The sequence below is a fragment of the Oncorhynchus mykiss genome, chromosome 7 (assembly GCF_013265735.2).
Source record: "Oncorhynchus mykiss isolate Arlee chromosome 7, USDA_OmykA_1.1, whole genome shotgun sequence".
Classification (NCBI taxonomy): domain Eukaryota; kingdom Metazoa; phylum Chordata; class Actinopteri; order Salmoniformes; family Salmonidae; genus Oncorhynchus; species Oncorhynchus mykiss.
Genome location: NC_048571.1, coordinates 5,668,579 through 5,682,956, shown reverse-complemented (window position 1 = coordinate 5,682,956; position 14,378 = coordinate 5,668,579). Strand labels below are relative to the sequence as shown.

Here is a 14,378-nt window from a genome sequence, read left to right as displayed (position 1 = left end):
ATGAATATGTTCCAAATGTTTATAAAACATCCATCAATCCAGGTACACTTGAGCCTGGGTCTTTAAGGAATAACAGAACGTCATCAGCATACATGCATATTTTATGTTCACTGCCTCTTATTGTTATTCCCTCTAAAGTTGGGTCCTGTCTTATTGCCTGTGCTAATGGTTCGAGGTACAAGGAGAAGAGTGTGGGTGAAAGATTACAGCCTCGTCTTGCCCCTCGCTCTAATTTTATCGTTCGTGACAAATGTCAATTTTTTCTAGCGGTCGGACGCGAATATAGTGTTTTGATGCACTGTGTCACTTCTTTGTTGAAACCCAATCTTTCCATAACTTGGAATAGGTAATCCCATCCCACTGAATCAAATGCTTTTTCTGCATCTAGACTGATTAATATTGCACTTGTCTTATTCTGAGTAATGTGGTCCATGACATTTAGTGTTCTCCTTATATTGTCCTGTGTCTGCCTATTTTGTATGAAACCAGTTTGATCTCCATCAATCAATTCTGGGATTATGTTCTCCATTCTTTTGGCTACTATTGATGCATATAGTTTATAATCCGTGTTAAGAATTGCGATAGGTCTATATGAACTGCATTCCTTCTTATCTTTACCCTCTTTTGGGATTACAGATATGATGGCCTCTCTCCAAGACGGTGGGAGACCCCCCTCCCGCAGAGTCCAGTTAAAACAGGCCTTAAGTAGAGGTGTTAGTTGTTCTCTGAAGGTCTTGAACCATTCTGAAGGGAAGCCATCAGGGCCTTAAGTAGAGGTGTTAGTTGTTCTCTGAAGGTCTTGAACCATTCTGAAGGGAAGCCACCAGGGCCTTAAGTAGAGGTGTTAGTTGTTCTCTGAAGGTCTTGAACCATTCTGAAGGGAAGCCACCAGGGCCTTAAGTAGAGGTGTTAGTTGTTCTCTGAAGGTCTTGAACCATTCTGAAGGGAAGCCACCAGGGCCTTAAGTAGAGGTGTTAGTTGTTCTCTGAAGGTCTTGAACCATTCTGAAGGGAAGCCACCAGGGCCTTAAGTAGAGGTGTTAGTTGTTCTCTGAAGGTCTTGAACCATTCTGAAGGGAAGCCATCAGGGCCTTAAGTAGAGGTGTTAGTTGTTCTCTGAAGGTCTTGAACCATTCTGAAGGGAAGCCATCAGGGCCTTAAGTAGAGGTGTTAGTTGTTCTCTGAAGGTCTTGAACCATTCTGAAGGGAAGCCACCAGGGCCTTAAGTAGAGGTGTTAGTTGTTCTCTGAAGGTCTTGAACCATTCTGAAGGGAAGCCACCAGGGCCTTAAGTAGAGGTGTTAGTTGTTCTCTGAAGGTCTTGAACCATTCTGAAGGGAAGCCATCAGGGCCTTAAGTAGAGGTGTTAGTTGTTCTCTGAAGGTCTTGAACCATTCTGAAGGGAAGCCATCAGGGCCTTAAGTAGAGGTGTTAGTTGTTCTCTGAAGGTCTTGAACCATTCTGAAGGGAAGCCACCAGGGCCTGGAGACTTGTTTACTTTTAGTTGAGATATTGTTTATTAATTTCTTCGGTGGATATTTCAAAAGGTAGTCCATCATGTTGCTCTGCCCCAATTAAGGGGAGATCAAGTGAGTTAAAAAAATGCTCTATTGTCTGTGCATCTGCCTTCTCTGGTTGCTTGTACAGATTTGTGTTATATGATTCAAATGCATTCTGTATTTCATCTAATTTGCATGTGATTTTCTTTGTTTTGGGGTCTTTTATTTTGAAAATGGTATTCTGTGCTTGTTGTTTCCTGAGTCCCCATGCTAGTAATTTGGTTGCTTTTGAGCCTGCTTCATAGTATCGTTGTTTCAGGAACCTGAGCTTTTTCTCTACTTCTTCTCTATAAATCTGGTCAATTTCCTGTTTTACCTTTTGAATCTCTCATAATATAAAAGGGTCTTTGTATTGACTGTGAGATCGTTCTAAGTTTCTTAGAACAGGGTTTCCTGTAATTTCAGCAGTTTCTGTGCTTTAATCATTTTCTTGAGAGATGATGTGGCTATGATCTTTCCTCTAATAACCGCCTCAGCTGCATCCCACAATGTAGCAGGAGATACTTCCCCGTTATAATTATTCTCCAGATAGATGTTCAATTCTGACTTTATTGATTCCTTGAATGCTGGATCATTTAGCATGCTCGTATTAAGTCTCCATAGAGTATTTCTTGGTTTGCTATCAAGGTGAAGGTAAGGTAAACTCTATTATGATCTGATAAGTCGCTCTGCCTGATCCAACAATCCTTAAGCCCGTGTCTATCTGCACTGTACATGAAAAAGTAGTCTAACCTGGAGTATTCAGTGTGGCGGGCTGAGTAAAAAGTATATTCCTTATCGGTCTCGTGGGTGTCACGCCATACATCGAGCAGTCCTAGATCCTGCAGTATCCTATTGATCTTTTTAGCAACTAGACTCATTTTCCTATTTTGATTTGTGCTGTCCAATTTTGAGTTTAAAATTGTGTTAAAATCCCCTCCACAGATAAGAGTGCCAGAGGTTTCTGTGGCAATTAAATCAAACACCTTCCTGTAGAAGACCATGTCACTCCCTGGGGGCACGTTTACATTAAATAAATGTAACTTCTTTGTTATCCAGTTTACATTTAACATGTGTAAATCTACCCTCCTTGTCTTTTATTTCTGACATAAACTCTAAATTAACTGAATTTGGTGTCAAGATTGCAACTCCCCTTCTACCCATTTTGTAAGAAGAAAAAAAGTATTCCTATATCCCATTTTCTTTAGTTTCTCGTGTTCAGGTGTGGATAAGTGAGTTTCCTGCCAGAATAGTATGTCACTTCTCTCCCGTTTCATCTTTGCTATTACCTTACTTCTCTTGATGTCACTCCCCAGTCCGTTTACATTGAGACTTATTATGAGCTTAAATTATGAGCTTAAATCGATGCATCCCCATGATGCATCGATATAAATTAAAAAAACCTGTGCACCATATCTGCCTGCTTATCTTGAGCCTAAAAATGAACTAAAAATCAAGAACGATAATAAAGTAAACCAAAGTAGGAAAATATTTTGGTATTTGGACTCCCATGTCAGAGGACTGTCTCTTGCCTCTGGGGTTTGAGGGGATGAGCCTGTCCGCAGGATGGGCCCCTCGCTCAGATATGAAAATGCGTGACGTAGTCACAAACAAGACCTGGTGGAACCAAAAATAATAAGGGTGCCTATTTCGTCGCTTATACACATCGGTTAATTACAAGTGAAAACTATATCGGTCATGTGTGCATATCATGAATCCTCCCCTCGATATGCCCTTCTGTCGCCCCGTTGTCAATGTGTCATTAATCCTTAGTTCAAATATATGTTATTAACGTGATGCTACTTAGTGTGTTCATAAAGAACACACTTTTGGCTACTCACCCTTGTTCAGCATTGGGGGGAAAATAGGGGAGATATTATACCTATTGCCATGTCAACCGTAACAACCCAACATCTTAACAGCTCGCGGTAACTATTAATTCGGGTTAAATCCGATTCAGCGTCTTCCACCTTCCCCTGGAAATGCCTGAGTCTCTCTCGGATGTGAACGTCCTCTCTCCGAGGTGGTTTCCCTCTTTCGCCATGACTCTGCTTGTCGACAACGATCCATAGGAGAGCCTGCTCGAGTCTTTCCACCGGTGATGTTGCCTTTCTCCTGGTGGTATACTCCACTGGGATGCCCCTCGACTTCAGATCCTCAGCCGCCTCGTCTGCATGCTTGTATGTAACCGGGCCATTTTCCAGAAATACCCGCATTTTTGCCGGGAATGGTGTTTGGAAGCGTATACCCATCTCTTTAAGTGCTTTCTTAATGGGGTGTAATCTTTCCTTCTTTTCAGTATCTCTCCTGCTTAGTCATGATCAAAGAACACTCGATGGCCTTGGAAGCTAACAGGCTTTTTCCAGGTTGCATGTAAGACTTTCTCTTTGACTGAGAATTTTAGGAACCGTACTATTATGGGTCTTGGTGGGGCGCTGCTGAGAGGGTTTGGGGCAAGACCTCGGTGTGCTCTCTCAATTCCCAGTGTCGTCAGTGTCGTCTTCAAGTATGTCTTTGAATCGACCATCCACGAATTTGGGCATAGAGTCTTTTTCTGCACCCTCTACTACATTATAAAGTCTAATGTTGTTTCGACGTGAGAAACCTTCGAGTTCTGTCACTTTTGCCTGTAGTGCGTGTTGGTTTTTCAGTGATTGTTCAAGTATTTCCTTGACTGCAGAGTTCCATGTGTCTGTTTCCCCAATGCGCTGTTCTGCGTCCCCCATTGTTAGTATAATTTCATTATTCCAATATGTTTTCATTAATTGAATTCACTTAGTCTATTTTATGAGAATTTGTAAGATTTTTATTTGTATAAAATAGACAGAGACCAGTCTTATCAAAAATATATAATAGTATTTATTCTCGGAGCGCACTGCCATGTAACCACGAACAACAGTTTATATACAAAATATGACGTCATAGGTATTCTTTCTCCCAAGTTCAAAAGTTCATTCGAGATAAACCTTCCGAAGTTTTCATCCATCACCATTCAGCAGACAGTTCCAGCTAATGGAAAACCTAAGAAGACACATACTGCCTTATCTGAACATTCCAGAGCTAAGTTGAGTCGGTTCAACCATAGGTTAATGACCCTTTCTGCTTACTTAAAAAAAAACACTTCCAGTCTTCTCCAACCTGGCTGGAATGGTATTTATTTAATGTAATTACCCCCTGTTTCAGGCTCCACAATCCCTCACTTAAGAATTCATATTGTTAATCAGATATAATAAAACAGAGTATAAGTTTACTTAGTTACAGTTCTATTTAAAATGGGGATATTGTTTAGTCATTATTCATACAATTCCTAACACCCATTCTTGTAGATATGCTGTGAAGTTCTTCTTTGTTTTCTCCAAGTTTCTGGTTAATGTCCTTCTTGAACTCATTTAGTTATTTTCTTACATCTTCTCGAAGTTCCTCTCGTAAGCCTGTGAGCGCCTCGCGCAATTCCTCCTTTATCACCTCACGAAATGAGGGTTATTTTGCTGCTGCTATCTTATTTGCGCTGGCATTAGCCATCTCGGGTTCATCAACGATTATATCTTCTGCTGTCTTGTTACGGGCTGTTGCTGTAGCTCCGCGACCTTTTCCTATTTTCCCCTTTTCATTTTGCGTAAGTTATTACAATGCTCAGAGTAAGTACTTGAATTTAGGGGGGGTGGGGGGGGGGGTGGTAATACCCAACAGTGTGAAAAACTAGGCAGCCATTCCTAAGTTGTGTCACCGGAACCCCCTTTTCCAACAGTCTTGAAGGAGTTCCCACATATGCTGAGCACTTGTTGGCTGCTTGTCCCTCACTCTGCGGTCCAACTCATCTCACACCATCTCAATTGGGTTGTGGTCGGGTGATTGTGGAGGCCAGGTCATCTGATGCAGCACTCCATCACTCTCCGTCTTGGTCAAATAGCTTTTACACAGCCTGGAGGTGTGTTTGGGTTATTGTCCTGTTGAAAAACAACTTATAGTCTCAGTAAGCGCAAACCAGATGGGATGGCATATCGCTGCAGAATGCTGTGGTAGCCATGCTGGTTAAGTGTGCCTTGAATTCTAAATAAATCACAGACAGTGTCACTTGCAAAGCACCCCCACACCATCACACCTCCTTCACCATGCTTTACGGTGAGAACCACACGTGTACTCTGCATCTCACAAAGACAGCGGTTGGAACCAAAAATCTCAAATTTGGATTCATCAGACCAAATGTCAAATTTCCACCGGTCTAATGTCCATTGCTCGTGTTTCTTAGCCCAAGCAAGTCTCTTCACCTTTTGGTGTCCTTTAGTAGTGGTTTCTTTGCAGCAATTCGACCATGAAGGCCTGATTCACAGTCTTCTCTGGCTGCATTTTCTGAGGCTGGTAACTCTAAGGAATCTATCCTCTGCAGCAGGTCTTCCATTCCTGTGGCAGTCCTCATCATAGCACTTGATGTATTTTGCGACTGCACTGAACTTGATATTTTCCGTATTGACTGACCTTCATGTCTTAAAGTAATGATAGACTATAATTTTTCTTTGCTTATTTGAGCTGTTCTTGCCATAATTTGGACTTGGTCTTTTACCAAATAGGGCTGTCTTCTGTATACCACCCCTACCTTGTCCCAACACAACTGATTGGCTCAAATGCTTTAAGAAGGAAAGAAATTTAACAAGGCACACCTGTTAATTGAAATGCATTCCAGGTGACTAACTCATGAAGCTGGTTGAGAGAATGCCAAGAGTGTGAAAAGCTGTCATCAAGGCAAAGGGTGGCTACTTTGAAGAATCTAAAATATATTTTTATTTGTTTAGTATGCACAGCTGTCATCAAGGCAAAGGGTGGCTACTTTGAAGAATCTAAAATCTAAAACAAATATTTTGATTTGTTTATCACTTTTTTGGTTACTACATGATTCCATATGTGTTATTTCATAGTTTTGATGTGTTCACTATTATTCTATAATGTAGAAAATAGCACAAATAGAGAAAAACCCTGGAATGAGGTGTGTAGGTGAGTCCAAACTTTGGTTCTGTACTTTACACCCTTTCTGCCTCACCCTATGAAGAACCATCAACATATCTATTATCAGGTGTGGGTGTGCCTTTAACTTCCCTTCTTTCAGTGCAACCAGGCTGGCAGCAGAGTCTGAACACAAAATTACTCTTTTAGGCCCCACTTCTTCCACCCATCCCAATGTCCACACTAGTGCTAGCATTTCAGCAGAGAAGACTGAAACTCCATCAGACAGCCACCTCCCCTAGTATATCTGAAACAAATCCTGCTCTCCCACTGCCTGGATCCTTTGATCCATCTGTGAAGATACCCAAGTAAGGATCCCAGGCCCACCGCAGATGGGCCACAACCTCACGGAGACCAAATGCATTCCAGGTGACTACCTCATGAAGCTGGTTGAGAGAATGCCTAGTGTGCAAAGCTGTCATCAAGGCAAAGGGTGGTTACTTTGTAGAATCTCAAATATATTTGGGTTTGTTTAACACTTTTTTGGTTACTACATGATTCCATATGTGTTATTTCATAGTTTTGACGTCTATTATTCTACAATGTAGAAATTAGTAAAAATAAAGAAACACCCTTGAATGAGTAGGTGTGTCCAAACTTTTGACTAGTACAGTACACACACACGCACACACACACAAATACAGAGAGAGACACAGACACACATACAGTTTTCTGTCGACAGGTTGGCATTTCACTGACATTTTCATTGGATAATGACGTGGAATCGCATCTGCCCTTTAAATATTTGAATCCCAGCTGCGATAGATGATGGTTATTTTAGCTTTCAGTGAAGTGCAACACTCGCTACTAGGGAATTCCTGCCAGAGTCGATCAGAGGTAGTGGTGTGTCCGTGTGTGAGAGTGTTCAGGAGAATGGACGAGGCTGAAGTGGAGACAGGTCAGCAGTAGGCTTTATTCACTGCATGGGAAAGATCTTGCAGCATGGGACATAGCTTCCAAAACAAACAACATAACTCACGCACCCCACCGTATCCCATGTACAGAACAGAAACAATTTGACCTGACTGCTTCTACGTGTCCTATATGGCCTTCACAAATACCGCTGTTGTCTGTGTTATCGTGTGTCTGTGTGTGTGTGTGTGTGTGTGTCTGTGTGTGTGTCTGTGTCTGTGTCTGTGTGTGTGTGTGTGTGTGTGTGTGTGTGTGTGTGTGTGTGTGTGTGTGTGTGTGTCTATGTGTGTGTGTGTGTGTGTGTGTGTGTGTGTGTGTGTGTGTGTGTGTGTGTGTGTCTGTCTATCGCGTCTATCGCGTTAGAAAAATATATAATTTCAGTCTACCAGTGTGAGCACTTATAAGGACAGGAGAGTTCCACACAGTCAAGTCAAGGCACAAACTTGAAGCGGCACAGCAGAGTACAACAGTGAACAGAACAGTATGACAACACAGAGAAAAGCACTGTACAGGACTACTGATGGTAGAGAAACCACCTGACTTCATAGAGAGGGGGGGAGCGAGAAAAACCAAGAGAGAGACATTAAAAACATAATTTAAACCTTAAATATTTACCAACACGTAAAACAGACTGACCAAGGTCCATTCACAGGGCCAGTGTTTCAGACTAACCAAGGTCCATCCACAGGGCCAGTGTTTCAGACTAACCAAGGTCCATCCACAGGGCCAGTGTTTCAGACTAACCAAGGTCCATCCACAGGGCCAGTGTTTCAGACTAACCAAGGTCCATCCACAGGGCCAGTGTAACAGACTAACCAAGGTCCATCCACAGGGCCAGTGTTTCAGACTAGCCAAGGTCCATACACAGGGCCAGTGTTTCAGACTAACCAAGGTCCATCCACAGGGCCAGTGTAACAGACTAACCAAGGTCCATCCACAGGGCCAGTGTAACAGACTAACCAAGGTCCATCCACAGGGCCAGTGTTTCAGACTAACCAAGGTCCATCCACAGGGCCAGTGTAACAGACTAACCAAGGTCCATCCACAGGGCCAGTGTTTCAGACTAACCAAGGTCCATCCATAGGGCCAGTGTGTCAGACTAACCAAGGTCCATCCACAGGGCCATTGTTTCAGACTAACCAAGGTCCATCCACAGGGCCAGTGTAACAGACTAACCAAGGTCCATCCACAGGGCCAGTGTAATAGACTAACCAAGATCCATCCACAGGGCCAGTGTAATAGGAACACAGTGTTTTAGTACAAAGTTTTTAAGCTACTCGTTGCATCATATCGTACTGTGTGTGTTATCATTGTTATCCAGTGTGTTAAATGGCTAATGAACTGCTTCCGATGTTATTAAACTGTACCCCGACATTTCAAATGCTCTGAGAGTGGTTTATTTCACAGGTGATGCATATTATTTGTTTCTCCATGTTTCTTTCAGAAAACAATGCATATATTTAGTGTAAAAATCCTCTGAAAATATTAGACTGCCATCCACACACCTTCAAGGTTATCTTCCTAGCATCTGGGAGCGTCTTACTTTTGTCATTATAAAAGCCTCCATTGTCTAAATAGCACACATGCCCTCCTATTCACCAGGAAAGCTTGTCAAAGATTTTATGAAGAAATCACTGTGAAAAACACATCTACTCAAGTATGTGGGTGTGGTGAAAATGTCTTGTTCCTGTACATAACATTAGACGCTTTAACCATTGTTTGTCCACTTCAGAAGATGTGTTTTCTCCCTACTCGTCTGGTCGCCTCATTTTCTATGTAAAAATCAATCAAATGATCACAGTGCTCTTTTCTTTAGCCCCCTCTCTCTTCTCCCCTGAGCGAGCTGCATGTGTTATGTTCTGGTAAATAAGTGCTTTCAAATCCAGCATGTAGTTAATAGTCAGAGCACATGTAGCACTGCATAGTGAAGGCTGTTTTACAGACCGAAAATTATAAATTTTACCAAAAATGACCATCACTTGTTTTGAATACAGTGCAATCTGTAGTTTCATTTCTGACCAAAAATTCAAGAAAAGGAAAACAAGTTTTGAGTGTATGCTTGGTTGTGCCGTCACACGGGACTGAAAGTAGACTGCACCTTTACTGGGTTGACTTCCTACTGTATGCTTGGTTGTGTTCCTGAGTATGAAGCATACAGTTAAATCTGGGATTTAGTTCATAGATTGAACCCAGACAGTTCACTTTCTAAGTGTACTTTACTGTTATCATTATTATTATTATAACATTGCCTCGTTATATTTCTCGTCAATAGTGCATTTGATATATTAACGTATTTCCTCTGTAATTCATTCATTCTAATAATTACAATCATTTCTCTCTAAAAATACATTTATATTTGAAGAAGTGTACTGCTCTCTTGGTCTGGGTGTTCAGATCTTTGGTGTGCTCCACTGTTCTCTAAATGCAGGCTAACTTCTGCCAGGGCCTCAGAACGGCTATGACTGGTCTCAGTGAAGTACAACTGCTATTCTTGCATTCGTCAAACTTTTCACCTAAATCCAATTAAATGAGTTCACAGAGCCCTAAAACCTGACTGTTAAAAATCGAAGCGTCTTTCACAGAGTGGTTGGTCATTAATTCTACATCCAACAACAAGAGAGTTCGCAGGCATTATTATCTAACAAGATTGGACCGAAGAACAGGTGAGTATATTGACCTTTCAGTGACTCAGTCCACACAACAACAGTTGTAGTTCTACAGAGAATCTATTGTTATTGTTCAATTCACTTTGCAAGTTTATGTTTTTTTTTTTCATCTTGTCAGATTTTCTGCGTCAAAAGGAATCCATCTTGTATCCCGACCTCGGTTCTGCTCTGAAAGAAAACCTCACAGTCAAATGCTGCATCTCTGATTCCCCGCAGAGAGAATGTAGTCAGAACATGGTCCCTGCCATATCAGCAGTGGATAGAGGTGGCAGCAGTGTCTGTCCAGCAGTGTCACTGTCATTTGGCAGGCAAGGGGGAGGGGGGGATAGACACAGAGGACTCATGTCCCAGGCCGGTGCACTCACAAAAACACATCATTATGTTAGTATATTAAGTAAGTATATTCAAAGGTCCATCCATGAGTTAACATCCTCATTTTAGCCTGGAGTAATTCCTGTTGCTGTGTGTGTGTGTGTGTGTGTGTGTGTGTGTGTGTGTGTGTGTGTGTGTGTGTGTGTGTGTGTGTGTGTGTGTGTGTGTGTGTGTGTGTGCTAACTGGTCACACCCTGTTGCCCTGTGTACCTGTGGTTCCAGGCAGTAAAGGCACAGCCACTTCACTCTGCTCCACACTCTCTGTCTCCACCTCTGTCTCTACCACTGTCTCTCCCGGAGCACTCCCGTTGGCTACTGCCTCCATCTTCTTAGCCAGGTAGTCATCTAACTGGCTGCTCTTCTCCAGCCCTCCTTCCTCTAGCTCCTCCTCCAGCTGTACATAGGGGCTGTGTTTCAGGTGGTTGGGCAGGCATGGCACCAGATGCACTTGTCCGTTGTCACCCAGCACGTTCACGCACGTGTAGAAGTCCTGGGTGGATGATGGGGGCGGGGCCTGCTGGTCCGTAGGCGGGACGGGGGTGGGATCCACCATCATGCTGTAGTCAGTGCCCGGGAAGACCAGAAGCTCAGGTTGGTCGGGGTTTGCTCTTGGCCATTCCCACGCGGTCGGGAAGGCTTCCATTGGAGCCTGGCAGTAAGGGGCGGGGACTGGGGTGTAAGAGGCGGGGACTGGTGTATAAGGGGCGTGGCTGGAGGTTGTCTGGACCAGTAGTTGGCTGTGGATGGCCATATCATAATCCTCCTTCCAGACTGCTAGGGCCCCCGGGGGAGCCTGGAGAGATTGGTTGCTGTCCATGGTGACAGGGTCCCAGACATCCTCCTCGCTGTAGCTTGGGGGCTTATAGCCATGGAAGGAGATGAAATGACGGTTGATCTCATCAAAGCCCCCTTTCTGAGAGAGAAGGAAGGAGGAGAAAGATGAGAAGGAGGGAGGAGAAAAGGAGAAAGGAAGGTGAGTGGATAGAGAAGATGGGAAGAGGAGGGGTTAGAGAAGATAGGAAGGGGAGGGGATAGAGAAGATAGGAAGGGTAGGGGTTAGAGAAGATAGGAAGGGGAGGGGATAGAGAAGATAGGACGGGGAGGGATTAGAGAAGATAGGAAGGGGACAGAGAAGATTGGAAGGGGAGGGGTTAGAGAAGATAGGAAGGGGAGGGGTTAGAGAAGATAGGAAGGGGAGGGGTTAGAGAAGATAGGAAGGGGAGGGGATAGAGAAGATAGGAAGGGGATGGGATAGAGAAGATAGGAAGGGGAGGGGATAGAGAAGATAGGAAGGGGACAGAGAAGATTGGAAGGGGAGGGGTTAGAGAAGATAGGAAGGGGAGGGGTTAGAGAAGATAGGAAGGGGAGGGGTTAGAGAAGATAGGAAGGGGATGGGATAGAGAAGATAGGAAGGGGAGGGGTTAGTGAAGATAGGTGATAGAGAAGGAGTGGATAGAGAAGATAGGAAGGGTTGGGGATAGAGAAGATAGGGGATAGAGAAGATGGGGAGGGGATAGAGAAGATAGGGATGGAGAAGGAGTGGATAGAGAAGATAGGAAGGGGAGGGGTTAGAGAAGATAGGAAGGGGAGGGGATAGAGAAGATAGGGGATAGAGGAGTGGATAGAGAAGATAGGAAGGAGAGGGGATAAAGAAGATAGGGGATAGAGAAGGAGTGGATAGAGAAGATAGGAAGGGGAGGGGATAGAGAAGATAGGGGATAGAGGAGTGGATAGAGAAGATAAGAAGGAGAGGGGATAAAGAAGATAGGGGATAGAGAAGGAGTGGATAGAGAAGATAGGAAGGGGAGGGGATAGAGAAGATAGGGGATAGAGAATGAGTGGATAGAGAAGATAGGAAGGGGAGGGGATAGAGAAGATAGGGATGGAGAAGGAGTGAATAGAGAAGATAGGAAGGGGAGGGGTTAGAGAAGATAGGAAGGGGAGGGGATAGAGAAGATAGGGGATAGAGGAGTGGATAGAGAAGATAGGAAGGAGAGGGGATAAAGAAGATAGGGGATAGAGAAGGAGTGGATAGAGAAGATAGGAAGGGGAGGGGATAGAGAAGATAGGGGATAGAGAAGGAGTGAATAGAGAAGATAGGAAGGGGAGGGGATAGAGAAGATAGGGATGGAGAAGGAGTGGATAGAGAAGATAGGAAGGGGAGGGGTTAGAGAAGATAGGAAGGGGAGGGGATAGAGAAGATAGGGGATAGAGGAGTGGATAGAGAAGATAGGAAGGGGAGGGGATAAAGAAGATAGGAAGGGGAGGGCTTAGAGAAAATAGGAAGGGGAGGGGATAGAGAAAATAGGGGATAGAGAAGGAGTGGATAGAGAAGATAGGAAGGGGAGGGGATAAAGAAGGTAGGAAGGGGAGGGCTTAGAGAAGATAGGAAGGGGATTGATGGATAGAAAAAAATAGAAAAACAAATGACTCAGTGAAGCTTGACAATGAGTTATAAGTCATCAGGTTGGTGTGTGTGTGTGCGTGTGTGTGTGTGTGTGTGTGCATGAGTATGTGTGTGTGTGTATTTACCTTCAGAAGCAGGGGATTGATGCCTCTGATGCGTGGTTTGGGAATTGGAGGCAGAAGGAATGTTTTTATCCTACACCAAAGACAGGGATCAGAGAGAACCATCAATACACTTTCTACATTTATATTTCATGATATTACAGCCTATACAGCATGTGTCTGTAATATAGAAGGGTTTATATATCAATACAAGATCACTCCTGCACACATTTATCTCTAAACCTGTCCTTTATGTAAAGAATAAAACGCTGTGTCTTAAGTATTTGAAAGAAATCAAACATGTATTTGATGTTTATATAGTTGTTTACGTGTGTGTGTGTGCTTCCCTACCTCTTGCCCTGTAGGATGATTCCAAAGCCGATGACTAGCAACAACATGACCCCAACACCGGTCACCAAAAGCAGAGCCAGCAGCTTATCTGTAAGGGACAAAGACAGCACACGTCTAGATCATTCCGTATGCCAACACAGTAATATGGGTCATACAACAGTGCTTCAGATTAGGAGTTGACTGTGGGTAGGTGCAGACAGTAACTGAATCATCAGACAGTTAAGAGTCCCTACCGGGGGTAGATTTGACTGGGACACAGAGTAGGACAGGGGTGCTCCACTTGCTCCAGAGACCGTTGTTGCGGGAACGGCATCTCACCCTGACAATGTACTCTCCTACCGGCAGATCCAGCAGCTCCAGCCAAGGCTCTCTCAGCAAGCCCTTCACCTGCAGACACACAGGGGGCGATAGTGAGCTGTCAGTAGCAGTTACAGTACACATACATCATTTAGTAGATGCTCTTATCCAGAGCAATTTACAGTAGTGAGTGCATACTTTTTCATACATTTTTCATACATTTTTCATACTGGTCCCCCATGGGAATCAAACCCACAACCCTGGCGTTGCAAGCGCCATGCTCTACCAACTGAGCTACACGTGATAGAGGTGACAGAAGGTGATAGAGTAGTATGAAACTGGTTAAAGTGACAGTTTATATCTGATACTGTTGAAATAATATATACTGTTAATATATAATATATACTGTTAATATATAATATATACTGTTTAAAAAAGATCCTTCACCGTTCATTCAGACTAAACCAACTAAACCTGCATTTCTGTTTGTTTCTGTTCTTTCTCTTCTCTCATCTGACAAAGAGGCAGGATCATCGGTCGTAACGTGGGTAACAGACAAACTCCCGGTTTAACTGTGAAATAAGCACATCTTGCTCTTAAAGAATCAATCATGGACATGACATGCTTCCCACGTCACACGCTTAACACCCTCAAATGGTGTTGATAAACACTGCAACTACACCCCTCCCTCTCTCTCCCCCTCTCTCTTTCTACCTATCTTTCCCCCTCCCCCTCTCT

The 14,378-nt window shown here is 43.6% G+C and overlaps 1 protein-coding gene across 1 annotated transcript in view; it reads right to left on the bottom strand.

Moving 5' to 3' along the window:
- Positions 1 to 7,423: 7,423 nt before the first annotated feature.
- Positions 7,424 to 14,378, bottom strand: part of LOC118965336 (prolactin receptor-like) — a 32,595-nt gene continuing 25,640 nt past the window's right edge. Inside the window, exons 12-15 of the mRNA XM_036984390.1 lie at positions 13,577 to 13,730; positions 13,344 to 13,431; positions 13,017 to 13,086; positions 7,424 to 11,397 (exon numbers count right to left, since the gene is read on the bottom strand). Of these exons, the coding sequence (XP_036840285.1) occupies positions 10,672 to 11,397; positions 13,017 to 13,086; positions 13,344 to 13,431; positions 13,577 to 13,730 (1,038 nt within the window). The 3' untranslated portion in view covers positions 7,424 to 10,671. The remainder of the gene's footprint in view (positions 11,398 to 13,016; positions 13,087 to 13,343; positions 13,432 to 13,576; positions 13,731 to 14,378) is intronic.